This window comes from Physeter macrocephalus, chromosome 4 (assembly GCF_002837175.3).
Source record: "Physeter macrocephalus isolate SW-GA chromosome 4, ASM283717v5, whole genome shotgun sequence".
In the NCBI taxonomy this organism is placed as follows: domain Eukaryota; kingdom Metazoa; phylum Chordata; class Mammalia; order Artiodactyla; family Physeteridae; genus Physeter; species Physeter macrocephalus.
Genome location: NC_041217.1, coordinates 119,553,342 through 119,572,542, shown reverse-complemented (window position 1 = coordinate 119,572,542; position 19,201 = coordinate 119,553,342). Strand labels below are relative to the sequence as shown.

Sequence of the window (19,201 nt, the reverse complement as noted above, 5' to 3'; positions counted from 1 at the left end):
GAGTTATTCCACAGAAGCTTTACGAATATTCATCAGTTTGTGAAATGTGTTTTAAGCCCCACATTTGTAATACCCTGAAAATGAAGAACAACACGTGGGTTTGAATGGCTCAAGAAATTGAGTAAAACTGCCAACCTAAACTGAAACCTTTCAAGCATGCCTAACTGAATCGCTCATCTCTTGATTTAAATTTACACATCTTCTGGGGCTTCCCTGGTGGCGCAGTGGTTGAGAGTCAGCCTGCCGATGCAGGAGACACGGGTTCGTACCCCGGTTCAGGAAGATCCCACATGGGAAGATCCCACATGCTGCGGAGCGGCTAGGCCCGTGAGCCATGGCCACTGAGCCTGCGCATCCAGAGCCTGTGCTCCGCAACGGGAGAGGCCACAACAGTGAGAGGCCCGCGTACCGCCAAAAAAAAAATAAAAATAAAAATTTACACATCTTCTAAGTTGACTGCAAAGATGAAATATCAAATGCAAAAGTAAAAAACAACTAATTTTAAAATGCCTTCACAAAATGTCTAAATCTTAAGCTTTTGTTTGCTAACGTAGATCTTTCGTACCATATATTTTCAAGGGTCACGTTCACATGAAAATGTACCATTGGATAATTCTTAAAATGCCCCATTTTCCATCACATTGGGAATATCACCATCTATTTTTACCTTTTATGACAAACAAATCTTTTGGCCTCTATCACAAATCAATCAAGAAAATACAAAAGCAAAATTTCAAACTTGAGAAGAATGGTTTCAAGTTTTTCTTTCAATGACTTGTGCCTTATACAGTTTCTCTTGCACAGTAGCTCCTATTTTGTCATGATCTTCTGTAATAATAGTGGCCAAGATTTAAGCTTGGTGGAACGATCATTTGACCTCAGTTATAAGTTACCCCAAAATAAAGTGCCCCCAAGCCACTTCAATAATAGTACCATTGGCCTTCAAAATCATGAAATAATATTATGAAGTAAAAGAGTTATGTAGCTCCTTACCTTAAATCTCTGAATTCGCTCCTTCCTAGCTAATGTCTCCAGTTTCTTTTTAATTTCAAGCTGATGGTAACGCTAAGCATACAGGAAAGAGTGGAGGAAAGAATCATATCAATTATAGCAAAGAAATATTTAGATGAAAATAATCCCACTATCTAACTGTCGTCTCATTTACCCCTCTTGTCATTGAGATGGAGAAGAATCACCTGCATAAGTGTGCAAGTGGGAATATAAATTGGTACAACTCTTTGGAAAGCCAATTCCTAACATACATTAGGCAGTTAAAAGTGTTCCTACTCTGTAGCCCATAACTTTCATTTCTAAACCTAGGGAGAAGTCTGAATAATAAAAAAAAATGTTTTATGCACAAATATGTTGTCTGAAAAGTTGTATTTTTTTTCCTTCAAAGCAAAAATCAACATAAACTTTAAAGAGAATGGTTTAAGTTTTTGGCCCATCCATATAATGGAATAGAATATAATTGTTAAAATAAGGTTCCTAAAGATTTTTGTTTTGTTTTTGTTTTTTTTTAAAGCACTTTACTGAGGTATGATTGACATACAAAAATTTGTACATATTTAATGTATATAACTTGATGACTTTGGAGATAAGTATATACCTGTGAAACTCTCAACTACAATCTATGCCATAAACATATCCATCACATCTAAAGGTTTCCTCCCACCTTTATTATTATTAGTTTGTGATAAGAACACTTAAGATCTATCCTCTTAGCAAATTTTTAAGTATATGACACAGTATTGTTAACTATAGGCAATAGATCTATATAGTAGATCTCTAGGGCTTATTCATCTTGCATAACTGAAACTTTATCCCCATTGAGTAATACCTCCTCATTTTCCTCTCCCCCAGGCCCTGGCAACCACCATTACACCCTCTACCTCTATGAGTTTGACTAGTTTACATTCCTCATATAAGTTGGATGTGGAGAAAAGGGAAACCTTGTACATTGTTGTTGGGAATGTAAATAGGTGCATCCACTGCGGAAAACAGCATAGTGTTTCCTAAAAAAATCAAAATTAGAACTACCCTATGATCCATCAATTGCACTCCTGGGTATATATTCAAGAATTGAAATATTCTACAATCCCATGTTCATTGCAGCAGTTTTCACAATAGCCAACAAGTGGAAGCAAGCTAAAGGTCCACCGACGGACGAATGGATAAAGAAGATGTGGTACGTATATACAATGGGATATTATTCAGCCTTAAGGTTTTGTTTAAAAACTGGAAAATACATGTAATGCTGATAAAAGTAGGATGCAGAACTGCACAGAAACACAATTTTATTGATCAAGCTCACATCATGTGTGTATCTGTGCTCTGGGAAAGTGCTGCGTGCGCATCATCTCTTCTTGAACAATTCCAATTGCTAAGCAGTCTCATTTTACAAATGAAGAAACTGAAGCAGAAGGTCGTGAACTTGCCCCAGGTTATACATCTAGTCAGTGGTGGAACTGTAATTTGAATCTTGGTCTATCTGACACTAACTTCCTGTTTGGCTTTTTTTTTTTTTTTTTTCATAAAAACCTCCCAGTAGTCATCTTATTGAACCATTCTGCAGCTTGAGACCCTCCTGGCTTCCAGGACACCACTCTATCAGGTTTTCCCACTGTTTGAAGGTTCTTATCTAGCCCATGTTGTTCTTCCCAATTTCCTGCAACGCACACACCACGAAGCTAGAAACCTCAGAGTGGCCCTGGGTGTCTCCTTCCCCATTCCTCATCCAGGCAGTGTCGGTGTCTCTCCCTCTTCCAGGTCCCTGTGGACAGTGGCATTGCCCCAGTATGTCCACTACTGCTGTTAGCCCACACCCTCTGGCAACAGCTTCCTAGTTGACCTCCCACCTCCAATGTTTTCCAGCTCATTAATCCATCTTCCACATTTTTAGCAACATTGTCTTTCTAAAACAGCTCTGCTCATTTATTTCACTCCATGCTGAAAAATGTTTCATCGCTTCATCACCTACACTGCAAACCTAGCTGGGAATTGAAGGCCTCCAGAAACAGGGCCCCAACTCATTGGAGAGTGTCACTTCCTGCCACTCTTTCAACCAACTCACAGTATAGCCTGGCCTCAGTGAGCTTTCCTTTCCATCCACAATGTCCCCTCACACCTCTGTAACTTCACACCTGCTGTCTTCACTCTCTGGAATGCCTTGCTTATCTTTTCATGTCAAGTTTCATTCATTCCTCCAGGCTCAGTTCAAAAAGCAGGACCTCTGTTTAGCTTCCTTTGACTCTCACAGAAGCAAGTCATCATTCCCTTCTTTTCTGAGCTCAGTCTATTTGTTCCTCTCTTCTAGCATTTGATCACTTTCTACAGCATTTAAAAAAAAATTATATCTCACAGCTACATCACATAGCCCCATACTGGTACATGGTAAGCTTGCAGTTAATGTTTATTGAATGAATGAATATGTGAATAGTAATACAACAACATTAGTAAACAGCATCAGCATAAACTAAATGTGAGACAAATGTAACAATTTAGAAATATTTTATTTTTAAATTATATTAATATATTATATATTATGTAAAATTATATATTACACATTAACATTTATCTAAGCTATTTATTCCAAACTTTAAGAATACACAAAGACTCTTTAATAACAGCATATTTAACAGTTATGATGTGTGCACTATAGGAAATTTTGGAAAACGAAAGTTCAAGAATCAAGGCTAAGACAGAACTTGGTGCCTACTGATTAAGTTTGAAATTATGTATAATTCATTTTACACTGTACTATTTTTTCAACATTAGTTGTAGAATTCCAACTAATACTTTTATAAAGAAGTGAATTTGGGAGCCATAAACAATGATTCTATGTAATTCATGCACATAACATAAATCACAAAATGAATTCCTAAATGAACAAATCATATACATCTGAAGAGAGCACAACACTTGCTCAATTTAATAGTAGCCAAATAATAAATATTTTGAGTGGCACTACACTTAGTATTGGTTTACTGATGATTCTACAGTTGGTCATAAATGTTTAGTGCACCCACAGGTCAATGGTTTTATGAGCCAAGTTTTCTGATTTACTGCTACTTGGTCAAGCCGCGAAGTGACATGCTTTCTCACAGACATTAAAATGGTATTGATACTTGAAACTACAAGTTCTATGGAGCGAGGCTAAAATAATTTATCACGTTAGCTAGATATCCTTCTAAAAATGCCATGTCACACTGAAAAAAAGTTGTTGATACTTGGGTTGTGAATCTGTGCTGACCAATGTGGCCTAAAGTAGGAGGGACAGCAGATGTTTCAATGCCTGCTCCTTGAAATTTAGCATACGGCTGAGCTTCGGAGCCTTCAAAGAATAACAAATCCGAAATAATTCATGGCAGTGGAATTACTGATATTTAAACAGATGTCACCTTTTTTTTAGCAAATGGAAATTGAGGTACAGATGGTGAGGGCTGGTATGTTTTAAAGTAGCCATTACGGATTAAAACTCTACATTTGTTAAATTAAATATCACAAAATATACAATGATGTCCATATTTTTCCCGAACTGAAATGAAGAAATGCTTACTTCTGTGTCTTGTCTCCTTACTACCTAGAGAGATACAGAGTATTTCTCAGGTTACCTTGTTCCATTCCTTTTTAATGAAATATAGGAAGAATTCCCCTGCTTCTGGGTACAGAAAGTATTATTAATTATCATATTAATAAATATCAGTTGTAAAAACAAAAGAGTTAATACTTGTACCTCCATATCAAGAACCTTATGGAAAATAGCCTGGGCTAAGCATTCCCGGATATATTTTTGGTGATCCCTCTTCATGATATTTAGTTTGTATTCCTTTTCCGAAAGTATTCTCCCATTTCTTGTGATCTGTCATGAATAAATAAAACATACATAGAAATACAAAGCAGAAAATGTATTGTTAGTTCCCTAAGAGAGAGAGATGGACCGTCAGTTGATCAGACAGAGAAGGAAGCAGCGTTTTTTAAGGCTAATGAGGTGTAGTGCTATGGCTGATAAACTTTCACTTTTAATGAATGTTTCATAAGGAAAAAAAAGAGAAAGGCAGTCTCATATACCCATCATGTGAAAACACATACAGGTGGTGCACTTGATGTTTAAAACAAGGTTTTCACTAGAGTAACAATTTTCCCTTAATGGAACCCAGGTGTTCTTTTCATTTCTTTTTTTGAACACGTTCGGGAAGAAGGCCTGGGGTGCTACCTTGAAACAGTGAATAGGAGCAGTGATCACAGGACTGATGATCTCACAGGAAATACTTTGAAGGGCAAAACATGTAAGCTACAGAGGATCTCATCAATTTGTTTTCAAAATAATTGGCTTCATTACTTTGTTTTCACACTGCTTTTCTTCTTTCACTCTCTAGCCCAGAATGTAATTTAATTTGCTGTGATTCAGATATTTTCAGATTATACAGCACTGCAGATATAAAGTATTTCAGATTGGTTTCAAGTGACATCACTGCAAGTCCCAGAAGTGATAGTTTCTGAATTTTATTTACTTGTTTTTCTTTTATTCCTTCCTATGGGCATATTTGTTCTATTTTTCTACATCTTCCCTAAACTGAGGATGTTATCCTTCCTGGAATGTTCATCTTCCTTTTCACTTATTTAAACCCTGCTCTTCTTTTCATACCTAATTCAAGTCCACATATTTCTTAATTTTAATAACTAGTTTTTTAGCACTGTTGTTGTAACATATTGGAGTATCAAGATCAGCTAGAGTTGTGCTACAAGTGATTGGTTATTGATCATCTTTTTTATGAATGCATTTTCTAATGGAAGAAAGCAGTGTGGTTATAGAAAGTGTGCTTGGAATTACGAACAACTCAGTTACGGTCTTTGAAATGTGTTGTCCACGGGATATCATGTCATGACTATCCAACCAGGAAAAATTGTTGAGAACTTCCTGCACTGCCCCTCCCTTAGCAAGTAACTTGTCATTGATATTTCTCCTCTGGGAGTATCTAATCTCCCCAACTAGACTGGAATCTCCTATAGGGCAAAAGTTCTTAAACTTGAGCCAGCATCTGAAGAATCACCTGGAAGACAAGTTGAAAAAGACTGATGGACCCCACCCCACAGTTTCTGACTCAACAGATCTGGGCTGGGGCTCTAGAATTTGCGTGTTCTAACAAGTTCCCAGGCGATCTGAACACTCCTGATTCAGGGACTGTATCTGAACTGCTCTAGAGAAAGGGCTGTGTCCTTCCTGTTTGAGTCGCCATGCACATAATCAGTGTTCAATAAGTGCTTGTTAATGACGTTGATAAGTAAATACAAAGTCCTTCCCATTTATATATGAAGCTCACAGATTTTTATCTGAAGAAGTAGTGTTAATGGTAACCACAACAATTACAACAACCATTTATTACACACCTCTAATTGCTACAACAATCTTGAGGGCGGGGTATCATTACCTTTATTATCTGCCTTCAAATGAAGAAGTTGGAGCTGAGAAAGTTAAGTGTTTTCCTGAACATTCTGTCTTGTAAATGGCAGAGCCAGGTTTCAGCCAGGTCTGTCTGATAACAAAGCCCCAGGAGACAAAAAGCAGGCTCTCTGAGAACTACCCAGAGTGCCAAGCACATAAACAACAATTAGAAATCCAATGCATATCCTTTCAACACCATGGCAACAATAGTTAAGGAAACCCACAGTGTTTTAAGAAAGTAAACAGCTAAAATTGTTAGTCACACTTTCTATAACCACACCCCTTACTTTGAATGGAAAACTACAGTGTTTTTTAAAGGTTTTACATTATAGACATTTAGAGAAGTGGAAATTTTCTGGAAATGATAGTTTGGGAGCTAACAAAAGACACTAATGTATCAATAAACCATCACATGAAATGAAAGAGTTTTTAAAAATTTAAAGGAAAATTTTGAACTGTTCATGTCTTCCACACCATATCCTGTGATTATTAAAAACAATATTTTTTTTCTGAAGACAGTAAAGTCTTTTCTATCCTTACTCCCTAACAGTTCCTGGTGTATACAATATGTTCAATAAATATGGGTTGAAAAAATGAGTGGGTAAATAAACAAATGGCATATGCTGTTGAAAACTCATAGGGATTTTCCTCAATAATTTGTAAGTTACCTTAGCAGCCATCATGACCTCTCTTCCTATCTTTTGAAACACAGCCTCAAATAGATAAATCAGAACTTTGGAAAGGAAGTAATTTTTCTAAAATGAGGGAAGGGAAAAGATGTCACCGATAAGCTCAAAGAGGAAACCAGAAAAGATAGGGAATTATTGGATTTAATGAAACAAGAGGGCAGGTAGAAATGAGACCAAATCTTACCAGCCCTGATCTCAAGAGATGCCGCCTTATCCTTGTATTGTTAAAATATCCAGCCAGGTGTTTATCCGTAAGACTATTATATGCTGCAAGTAATCTGGAACAGAAAAATGAAACCATTAAGGTTTTATGAAGTGTTGCTTGATAACCAAGGCAATTCTTGACTCTCATCCCCAAACTCCATAATCGTTCATTCATCCAGCCAGCCAGTCATTTACGTATGTGTTTAAAAAACAGGTATTGAGCACCTACTGTTTTCTAGGTTTGATGATAAGAACTGGGAGACAGCCCTGATGCTGTTTTATCCCACAGACAAGTATGGAAATCAGACATGAACAATTAAATTGGTTATGAAAAATCCAATCCTAGAAACATGCAAAAAATCGTGGGGACACAGAGAAGGAGACCACCAACTCCAGTTGTCAAGAAAGGCTTCGTGGAGGAAGCCTGATGGAAAAGTAGGGGCTCCTTCAGAGGACCCTTCAGCCTCTGGTTACACACCCTAAATTCTAGTCACTCAAACTTCCTTGCACTCTCTAAACATATTCTCTCCTGTCTTCAGGACATGATGTACAGTCCCACTACCGGGAAGTCCTTTCCCTCAGCAGATATTAGCTAATGGAGAACATTTGTGATGCACAAGCATCTCTTCTCCCAAGAAACATCCCCTGATACAAACTGGGTGTGCTGTGTTACCCTCCACTCTGTTCCTCTAAGACCTTGAGTTCCATTACATATCCACAATATGTTACTGCTTATTTCTTAGTCTACTCCTGTTGGTTTGCAAACTGGCGCCCACACACAGAGGGCAAGGGAAGAGTGAAAAAAAAAGGCAGCCACTCCAGATTGGTAAGTGGCAGGTTTAATAAGCAAAGGAACTTCCTTAAGAGACTTGTCTTGGGCAGCTGCAAGATGAGTAGCTCTCTGCACCTGCCCATCAGAATCTGAAAAGTTTATATAGAGGCCTTAACTGTGTTCAATCATGTACAAGGTCCCGATGATCTCGACAACATATTGCTCTCTTAAGTCTGCACCCTTGAAAATGGTCTCCACTGTGGGAATGGCGGGCAGAACATACGCATTCCAAGGACAGGGGAGAGGGTAAGGAGCCTCTGATTGCCCAGGTCCGCTTGAGGGGGTCACATCCTTTCAATGACCTCCTCCAATACCTCTGCTAGATTTGAAGGCCAGGATGGCTCATTATTCTCAGCATCCTTACTTATTTATTATGTACCTAAATAATGATGTGTTCAACACATGAAGATACAATTTTGTTTGGGACTCATTCTTACTGGTATAAATTTCAAACTAAGCTTAAGCTCAGCAGTTTAGAAGCGTTAACTTCCACATATATATCCAGACAATTTCATTAATTCCACATCCAGAACGAAAAACATAAAGTTCATAGATTACTGCTGATTTTTACGTTCTTTCATTTAAAAGAGGACAAATTGGTTCACTGGTTACATGGTCAATATAAGTCTATAAAACAAAGTTTGAAACTACTTTTTCTAAGTTTTAACCTATACTTCATTAATTATTATCTTACGAAAGCAGGCACACATATACATATACATGTATGTATACATGTATGCATGCATGTGCATCTGTGTGTGTGTGTGTGTGGGTATATATATATATATATATATATATACCCACACACACATATAAATGTGAGTGTGTGTATAGAGAGAGACACAAAGAGACAGAGGGACAGAAAGAAAACACACAAGCCTAAACATGTTCCTAACATAAAGTTGTCCTAAAACAAATGCACACCCTATTACCTGCCACAAAGATTTATAATCTATACATTTCATGAGCAGCTGGTCACTAACTTATTCTGAAACAAGAACAGGGACTCATAGAATTGAGTAAATATCATTAGCAACAATTTTATTTAGCTATTTGTATTGCCTTAACTACATGGAGATGGTACTGGTGACCTTTTCCTGTCTCTTTTCTCCTTAATGCCCATCTCAGGAAAGTTCTATGCTGTCAAATGGTAAGGAAAGTTTAATTTTGTCCACAAAAGAGACTGAAAAGCAGTTACAAAGCCCAGAAGCCAAGGTGCCACATGAGAGTTGCAGACCCATGAACAGCTGCAGAAACCATTATTTCACTGGGTTTACGTAAAAAGACAACCTGAGAGCTTCAGTAATGCACATACAAAACCAGCCCCAGATAATGCTTTGAAACCATCTTTTAAATGAACCGTCTTGGTGTCCTATAGTTCATCAAAGGTTTCCTGTCTCCAAAAGGTCAACGTTGTATCCCTTACCCTTTCTGAATCTCAGAATACCTTTTCAGCAACTCATTTCAGAAAGGTGAGCAGGTGTCTCTCAGTCCTAACAATCATGATTCCACAGTTCACAGATTCTTAAGATAAATCATTAGACTGATATCATATATAGTCTTTTGTCTGTTTTTCAGGCTCACATTTTAAAAAATCAATAGTTTTGGAATAGCTATGAGTGCTAAAACCCTGATTAAATGTAGGAGGGTCAAAATGTTAAGATAACGTGGACCTCCACGTCCCTGTTGACTGTAAAATATCCCGTTCTTTTAATTCAGACTTTGAAACACTTTTAATATTTAGGTCTTAATAACAAAGCTTAGCCAGCTTTGGCACCACCCCATTCTAATTCTGCTCTCTCAGGCTCCTATTGAATGAGTCTGTGTGTGTGATGCCCCTCCAGTCTTACTGACAAGTGGAATAGATCCAGACGAGTTGAAATCTTTGCACACAATGATTTTCTCACCTCTTCCTGTTTAGGAAAGATTGAGGGTCCCTGGTTGGGAAGCCATTTTTAAAGCATCTTTTTCCATGACTATGAATAATAACCAGCTGGGTCTCCCCAGGCTCAGCCATTTCTTTTTCAGACAATGCCTTAATTTTTTTAACTGAAACTTTAGATAAATGAATTGTTTGTTAACAAGAAACTATACTAAATTATATACAGGTTTAGTAAAATGGTTGTTATGGACTGAATATATGTTTCCCCCCAAAATTCATAGGTTGAAACCCTATCCCCCCATGGTATTAGGAGATGGGGCCTTCAGGAGGTGACTAGGTCATGAGGGTAGAGCCCTCATGAATGGGATCAGCACTCTATAAAAGAGACTCCAGAAAGCTCCCATGTCCCTTCCACCATGTGAGGACACAGGAAGAAAATGGCCATCTGTGAACCAGGAAGCGAGTTCTCCCCAGACACTGAATCTGCTGGTGCCTTGATCTTGAACTTGCCAGCCTCCAGACCTGTAAGAAATAAATTTCTGTGGTTTAAGCCACCCAGTTTATGGCATTCTGTATAGCAGCCTGAACAAACTGAGACGGCAGCTAATGCAAACATTTCCACAGTCTACATATAAATGTCAACCTCATTCTGACCATCAAGCTTCCTTCACAGGGAGAGGGTAATAATCCTGTGGCTCAGTCACAACCATGATCTGTCACATCCTTTCCACTCTGCCCCTCTTCATGGGTGCTTGGTATGGGTTTGCAGCCTCCCTTTGCATGTACTCAATTACAAGAGCTTTACTGACCCAGCCACACTTTGATTTAGTAGAGCTCTTCACTGCTACTGTTTCTCCTCACCACGGACATTTCTTCCTTGCACTCAGCACAACCCTGGGCCAGATGAGGTCACCTCACCTGGGCTTTGGATTATGTTGCACCTTGAGTATTCTACTCCCCTTGTAAGTTACTGCCTGCATCTGTTGCCAAGGCTGGACTTCGTGGTCATGCTGCCTCAGTCCTGTGATCCTCTCCTGTTCCAGTCCATAATATCAACAACCACATTGGTCACAGCGACCACCCGGCCACTGTGACCACATCACTCAAAAGCCATGCTGTTCACACAAAGGCCCTTAACTAATTGGCCAGACAAGCCCAACTTGTTGGCGTCTTTATATGATGGACAGGACTATTTACCAACCCCTGTTCACTGGGTAGAGAAAGACCTCCTTTCCAGCTCAACGCACTGGAAAAAACTGTCCCCCAGGAAACAAAGCAACCCTATCTCTATGATGGTTCCCATTTCCCCCACTTCAATCCACAACTCCCTGTCCCTGCGGTGCCTGAGTATTAAGGAGCAGTCACTGGGAGAGCCTTTCAACGCTTGACCCCTGAACCCCTGCCGCCCACCATGTAGATGATGTAATTGGGGCTCTGAACTAATAAGGTCAATTCCTATCAAGCCCTCCATTTGCCCCCAAAGAGAGAAAGAGTATTCCATAGAAACCCAGACTAACAGGAAAGGCACTATCATATTAATCAGAAAACATTTATTGTGCACTATTCTCAAGGCATTCTGTACAGCACCAGGGATCCAGAGATGGCACAGACACTACACTTACAGTGCTCCCAATTCAGTGGGGAGGTATGCATGCACATACAGTGTGTATGTGTGTATGTGTGTGTGTGTGTGTGTGTGTGTGTGTGTGTGTACTTGATTTCTTCCTGTGTCATAAGTTAATTCTTTCACAAATAGTTACTGAGTGTCCCCATGTCAGCACCTTCAGCTGGGGAAGGAGTATAGTATCTCTATCCCATTCTGCAGATTACAAAGCTCTTCCACATACATAGTCTCATTCATTTGCTTTCAGGCCTCTGGAATGTGAGCAATATCTAACTGTCACAGCTCTTCCATCTTCCTAAAGTGGAAAAGCTCCAAAACAAGATTATTGCTCAACATGAGTGAGTCCAAGGAAAACATGATGAGGGTAAGGTATCCTGGACCATACTGATAGAAGAATCTCTTGAACCCCAACCTTCTCCCCCAGCATGCTGGGCCCTACCCTGTCTACTTCTGTGGAGGGAGAGGGATGTAGTGGTCAAGACTCCAGCTCCAGTCCAATCCTGGCTCCACCATTACTGGCTCCACAACCGGGAGCACATGACTTAACCTCCCTGTCTATGCCTCGATTGTTCTGCCTTCCACAAGACACTTGAACACTCACACAATTCAGCCAAGTTCTTTGCCACTTTATAACAAGGATCACCTTTCCTCCAGTTTCCAATAACATATTCCTCATTTCTGTCTGAGACTCCATCAGAATGGCCTTTACCATCCATATTTCTACCAATGTTCTGTACATGATGTGCTGTGTAAGAAGATGGATGCTTCCTCTCCAGCTCCCTTTTCAGAATCACCTTAAAAGTCCCTTCAGGAGAAAATATTTTCAAACCATATATCTGATAAGTGGTTAATATCCAAAATATATAAAGAATTCATACAACTCAATAGCAAAAACAAAAACCCAAATAATCAGATTAGAAAATGGGTAGAAGATCTGAAGAGACATTTTTCCAAAGAAGGCATACAAATGGTCAACAGGTGTGTGAAAAGGTGTTCAGCATCATTAGCCATCAGGAAGATGTAAATCAAAACCACAATGAAATATTACCTCACACCTGTTAGGATGATTATTATCAAAAAGACAAGAGATAATATGTTTTGCCAAGGATATGGAGCGAAGGAAATCCTTATGCACCGTTGGTGGGAATTTAAATTGGTGTAGCCACTATGGAAAACAGTATGGAGGTTTCTCAAAAAATTAAAAATGGAATTTCCATATGATCCAGCAACCCACTTCTGGGTACATATATATACGAAATAAAATTACTATCTCAGAAAGGTATCTGCACGCCCATGTTCACTGCAGCATTATTCACAATAATCAAGACATGGAAACAACATAAGTATCCATCAACAGATAAATGGATAAAGAAAATGTGATAGACACACACACACACACACACACACACACACACACACACACATATACACTTGAATATTATTCAGCCATAAAAAATAAGGAAATTCTGCCATTTGTGTCATGAACAGACCTTGAAGGCATTCTGCTAAGTAAAATAAGTCAGATTGTGAAAGACAAACACTGTATGATCTCACTTATATGTGGAATCTAAAAAATCCAAACATATAAACACAATAGAATGGTGGCTGCCAGGGGCTCAAGGGTGGGAGAAATAGGGAGATGTTGATCAAAGGGTACAAACTTCTGATTATAAGATGAATAAGTTCTGGGAATCTAATGTACAGCATGGCGACTTCCGTTAACAACACTGTATTGCACACTTGAATGCTGCTAAGAACGTAGATCTTAAATGATCTCACCACAGAAAAATTGGTAATTATTTGAGGCTGTGGTAGCATTAACTAAACTTACTGTGGAAATCATTTTGCAATATATATGTGTATCAAATCATTACATTGTTCACCTTAAACTTACACAATGTTATATGTCAATTATATCTCAATAAAGTTGGAGAAAAAAGGTTTTGCATCTCACAACTTTTCCAGCCTCTACCTATTACCAGTTCCAAAGCTGCTTCCACACTTCTAGGTATTTGTTATGGCAGCACCCCACTTCTTGGTACCAATTTCTATCTTAGTCTATTCAGGCTTTGTAACAGAAATAGACTGGGTGGCTTAAACAACAGATGTTCATTTCTCACAGTTCTGGAAGCTGGAAGTCTGAGATCAGGGGGACAGCATGGTCGGATCCTTGTTGAAGGCCCTCTTCCTGGTGTGCAGATGGCCACATCTTCTCATTTGTTCACATGGCAGAGAGAAAGAGAGAGGCAAGCTCTCTAATGTCTCTTCTTATAAGGGCACTAATCCCATCACAAGGGCTCCATCCTCATGATCTATTTCCCCAAAGCACCATTTCCAAATACCATCATATTGGGGATTGTGATTTCAACATATGAATTTGAGGAGTATACAAACATGAGACCATAACAGAAGGCATAACTGTCTCCATTTTGTAGATGAGGAAAACAAGACTTAGGTTAAGTCACTTGCCAAAGATTATGTAACCTAAAACTTGTTCCTGATAACATACACCAAATCACAGTGAAACACACTTATAAGGGCTTGCTAAGGTGGGGACAAGGATGCTAAGTATAATAATGGAAAAAAGTGAATCATTAAATATTCACAGAGATATAATTCCACCAATTTCTGGTACAGAGATAAGAACACTTTAAATAAAAATTCTTCAGATGAAAATTAGCAAATACATACCTGTCATTTATAATTAGCCATATCATTAGCATAAAAACAATGTACTGAAATCTTTAAATCATCTTACTCTCTTAAATATATATATTTCTGCAATCTATACTACAAATTACCTGGCACACTTGTTCAGAGAGTACATAAAGAATGTTTTTAACACAACCAGTTTTATTTAGCTCAAATTCTTGTGACTTAGCCCATCTGAATTAATGAAATTTGTATTCATTTATTATTGCTCTGTACAAAACTATCACATGCTAGTAGCTTGGAAACAACACAAATTTATCATCTTATAGTTCTGGATGTCAGAAGTCTGATACAGGTCTCACTAGGTTAATATTCAGGTGTCGGCAGGGCTGCATTCCTTCTGGAGGCTCTGAGGGAGGATTCTTTTTCTTTCCTTTTCCACATTCTAGAGGCTGCCCACATTCCCTGCCTATATTCCTTGGCTCCTGGCCCCCGTCCATTGCCAAAGCCAGTCAAGAATTTCTCATGATGCCATCTCTCTGATTCTGGTTCCTCTACCTCCCTCTTTCCCATTTAGGGACACTTGTGCTTACTTACATTGGGTCCACTCAGATTAATCCAGAATAATCTTCTTATTTTAAGATCAGCTGCTAAGCAACCTTAATTCCATCTGCAACCTTAATCCCTCCCGTGCCATGTAAAGTAACATATTCACACGTCCTGAGGATTAAGACATGGACATCTTGCAGAGGCCATTATCCTGCCTACCACAAGGTCTTTCTATATCCAAATGTCAGGAAGCAGAAACATTGGACACTGAATGTGATGGCATTTGGGCTATGATGTATATTGTCCAGTGATTTATCATGCCAATGATCCCCACTTTCAAAAAGTACACTTCCCAGGTGGAGGAAGGCAGTTCTTGGAGCCACACCAGGATGTACAAAACAAGTTGGGACCTACTTTGCTGATCTAATTTTGATATGCCACATGTAAGCACTAAGACAAAAGAACAAGAGGTACACCAAGGAGCATTTCAAACAATTTACATTTTTTTCTCATAAGGATAATAATAGAGAAGTAACTTGCTTTAGGTGAATCTAATTTGTGAAAAGACAGATTATCCCATAGGACATAATTATATTCATGTCAAACACCATCTATTCAGCACTTAACACATTTCATTAAATTCAGATAATTATTATATAGAACACTAAGAAAGAAGAAAGTTTTACCAATTATACTATGACATACCATTGACTGTAACCTGCGAATGATTTTAGTATTGTGAAATGTGAAAAAAAAATCATTTAGTATTAATGAAATAGATTTCCATGCTTGTTTACTACTACACATAGTTAGACACACCTGGGAAAGAGAAAAAAGAAGGCATATAGAAGAATATGGCAGGGTGCCCACCATTAAAAGCCTCAAAATGAGGTTAGAGAAAAGGATTTTATGCATAAAACAATTAGAGAGCTTATAAAAGTATACTTAAAAAGCACTAACAGTGGTGTTTTGGAGCTTGCCTATACTGGCTCTCCTAAGACAATTGTTAAAATGTTCAGGAATTTTGCAAGCCATTGTCAGCTTGAAATTGGCCAGCTTGGGAGTATTTACACCACAGAAATTGGCCAACACTACAAATCAGGGCTCTTTTATCTTTTCTGAAAAGCCAGTTTACCAGCACACCAATGACTAAATTTAAAAATAAGTGGCAAGATATATCACATGGGATAAATAAAATGATTCATTATATGAGCCAACATGTATGCTTTACATCCTTTTAATCCAGAAATTCATCTTTTGTATGTCGTATTTGACCAAAGGGGCTCATATTCTTATTCAACTGTTTCCTATCCCTAATAAAAAAAACATAAGGACTCCAACAAATGCAATGACATTTTTCAGCAGCATTTTAAGAAATGTTATGCAAGATATCTCTTTACATTGCCACAAATGGAAAGGTTCAACTCACCTACCAATCTGGAAAAACTGATTACACTACTTTATGCTTAACAGAATCAAGTGAGACTTAGGTGAATGAGCACAGTTTTATTACTAAGGATGAGAAGCCTAATGCAGAGGTGCTTTGCATTTCAGAGGTCACGAAATCTGCAATTTGTAGAGTTTGATAGTGTCCAGGGAGGGTCTATATCAAATTTCCACTGCTAAGGCAGGCTTCCAGCCAGATAAAATGTTTCTGCCACTCACATATTAAGTGCTTGTACTGGGAAAGAAAGTTAAACAAATCACAGGATACTGTGGCTTGATTGCTTTCATGTTACAGTTCATGAGGAATGGAGTTCCATCCACCAACCCAAACGCCTCTCTTACTGTCCATCAGAAAAGATTTGCAAGAATCCACCGAATTCCCACTCTATGAAGAAACTCATCACACTCAAGCCACCCAAGTTGAAGATTTTGAATCTCAGTAAGAGTCTTAGCAAATAACTTAATAAAATCTAAATTGAAACAACTTCCTCAAATAAAATATCTGAAAGCAACACTAATAACCAGAAAAAGCTTTTTATCATTAAAAACTGCATGTCTGTTATTTAAGAGTGAGAAAATTTAAGAAATATGTGACCAGACACCTTAACTCTTAAGAGGCGCAATGATTTTCCTGTAATTATTTAAGGCAAATAAATCTCTAACATTTCCTGCCCAAAGTAAAAAAAAGGATGAAATTTAGAGCCAGAAGGCTTGAGGTGAAATTCTAACTCTACCCCTTAAAATATGCCTGACCCTGGAGAATTCAACCTTCTTCTCTTTACAATTATTATCACCATGAAGTAAAATGCTGTGACTGCTTCCTGAAGTGGATGATCTAAGTTTCCTGGCCTGGAAATAGATTTACCTGGAGCTATTACATCATTGGATTATAGAAATTCATATGTGAAAAGGTCTAGGCAACTCCCTCCTTTTATATTCAGGAAACTGAGGTTCTAGAAGTAGGCATGATTCGTAAACTCAGATCAAAGTCCTCAAAAAGAAAATGCAGAATGTCACAGGAGTTCCCATAAAATTGTCCTTATCCCTTTCTTAGGGTCCTTGTCTTGCTACCTTCCACCAGAATTTCCTTCACCCATGTTTAATCACTCCCTTTAGATTCATATAAGATTCTTTCCTGTATGCTTCTCACAAGTTGTAGAATGGAGCCATGCCCATGGTAAACACTCAGCCAAAACTGGTTGAATGAATGATTAATCAGTTAATAAAAACAAAATATATTGGTCCAATTCCTTGACCTATAACCTTTAAAAAAAAAATCCATGTGTAAGAATCACATTTCTTCTGCTTCAGGATAATAACTGAAAATAATCTATAACAAAACAGACCCAAAATCATGCTTTATATATTTGGACTTTTTTTAAAATGCAGAATGCTCAGTGTGGATGAGCACACATTGCTGACAATGTTAGTTTTGTTGTTTTGGTTTTGTCAAGTAAGTGCTTTTGCAGTGTGCTACAAAATTGCATTAGAAAAAAAAGTTCCCAGGGAGACAGGAAAAAAACCTTTTGAGGAAACTTGAAGAACGACCAATACTGAAGAGCAATTGACATAAGGGTCAATTATTTTCCAAGCCTTTATAAGAAAACTCTCTGCCAACTAAAATTAAACCATGAATCTCTGCTGCCTGCCACTTTATAGAGGGTGATTGAACTTATATAGCATAAATGATTTTATATTACATTCTTCATTCTTTTTTATTTGCATCCAAACCTGTCATATCTCAGCAATTATGCTAAATATTGATTTACAATCTCTCAGTTTATTCTAACGATGCAGCCAGATGTGAACCATCATATTATTTTATTTATGCCTTTAATATGATGGCTTGGAGTGACTAGTAAAAACAAAACTAGTCTCCAAACTATGCTGACTGCTGGCAAGATAGTTTTCCAATGTTCAGGGATGAGGCAATAGGAAAACAGTGCATGGGGAATCAGCAGGCCTGAGACACACTAAGGTTGACTAGTTCCTTATAAGAACTGATTTGAGCCTCCAAGCTCTTCTCTGGAGACTTAAGAATTTTATATCTTTGAATAGCAACAACAAAAAAAATTGTGGCCACTTAAAAAATATTCATTAATAGAAAGATAATATCCAAATTAAGGGAGAGCATGAGGCTGTTCGGAGGAAAGGTGACCAGCAGGAAAGTTCCAGAAACAAATCATTTTTATCACTAGTACTTATTGATCATTTCCCTTTTTTGTAGTGTACCGTAAACTCTCTCTATAACATGCACTATATATTTTAACTCTCAAAACCACCCTGCAAAGTACTGTTATCCTCCCTCTTCACAGACGAGTAAACTGAGATGTAGAGAAGTTAGATAACTAGCTCACAATTAGTTAAAGGCAAATTCAGAATTCAAATGAGGGACCGCTCTGCTTTAATCACTAAACTGAACTATGTTCTGTGCGGCACAACTGTCCAGTGGAGCTCAGCCCAGGGAATGAAAGGCATGTAGGGCCTCAGATAAGTGAACAATCAGCCTATAAAGGATGCTAAGAAGGTAGGACCATCACAGATGATGATTGAAAATTCTGGGAGGATATTTTGGCTCAGTAAAGGAAAATTGTTTAAAAATCAAAGGAAGGGCCTGTAAGATGGTGTGCCCCATGCTCCTGGGACTGGATGGTTCTGTAACAGCAGTGAAGGGTTTTAAGCTGGGAAATGGTATGACCAGATTTTTTTTTTAACATCTTTATTGGAGTATAATTGCTTTACAATGGTGTGTTAGTTTCTGCTGTATAACAAAGTGAATCAGCTACACATATACATATATCCCCATATCTCCTCCCTCTTGCCTCTCCCTCCCACCCTCCCTATCTCACCCCTCTAGGTGGTCACAAAGCGCCGAGCT

General features: G+C 38.2%; 1 protein-coding gene across 1 annotated transcript in view; it reads right to left on the bottom strand.

The window, feature by feature from the left end:
* The window catches only part of ERICH3 (glutamate rich 3), an 81,334-nt gene extending 73,288 nt beyond the window's left edge, over positions 1–8,046 (bottom strand). The window contains 4 exon segments of the mRNA XM_055083905.1: positions 994–1,065; positions 4,736–4,861; positions 7,319–7,412; positions 8,012–8,046. Of these exon segments, the coding sequence (XP_054939880.1) occupies positions 994–1,065; positions 4,736–4,861; positions 7,319–7,412; positions 8,012–8,046 (327 nt within the window).
* Between the last annotated feature and the right edge of the window lie 11,155 nt (positions 8,047–19,201).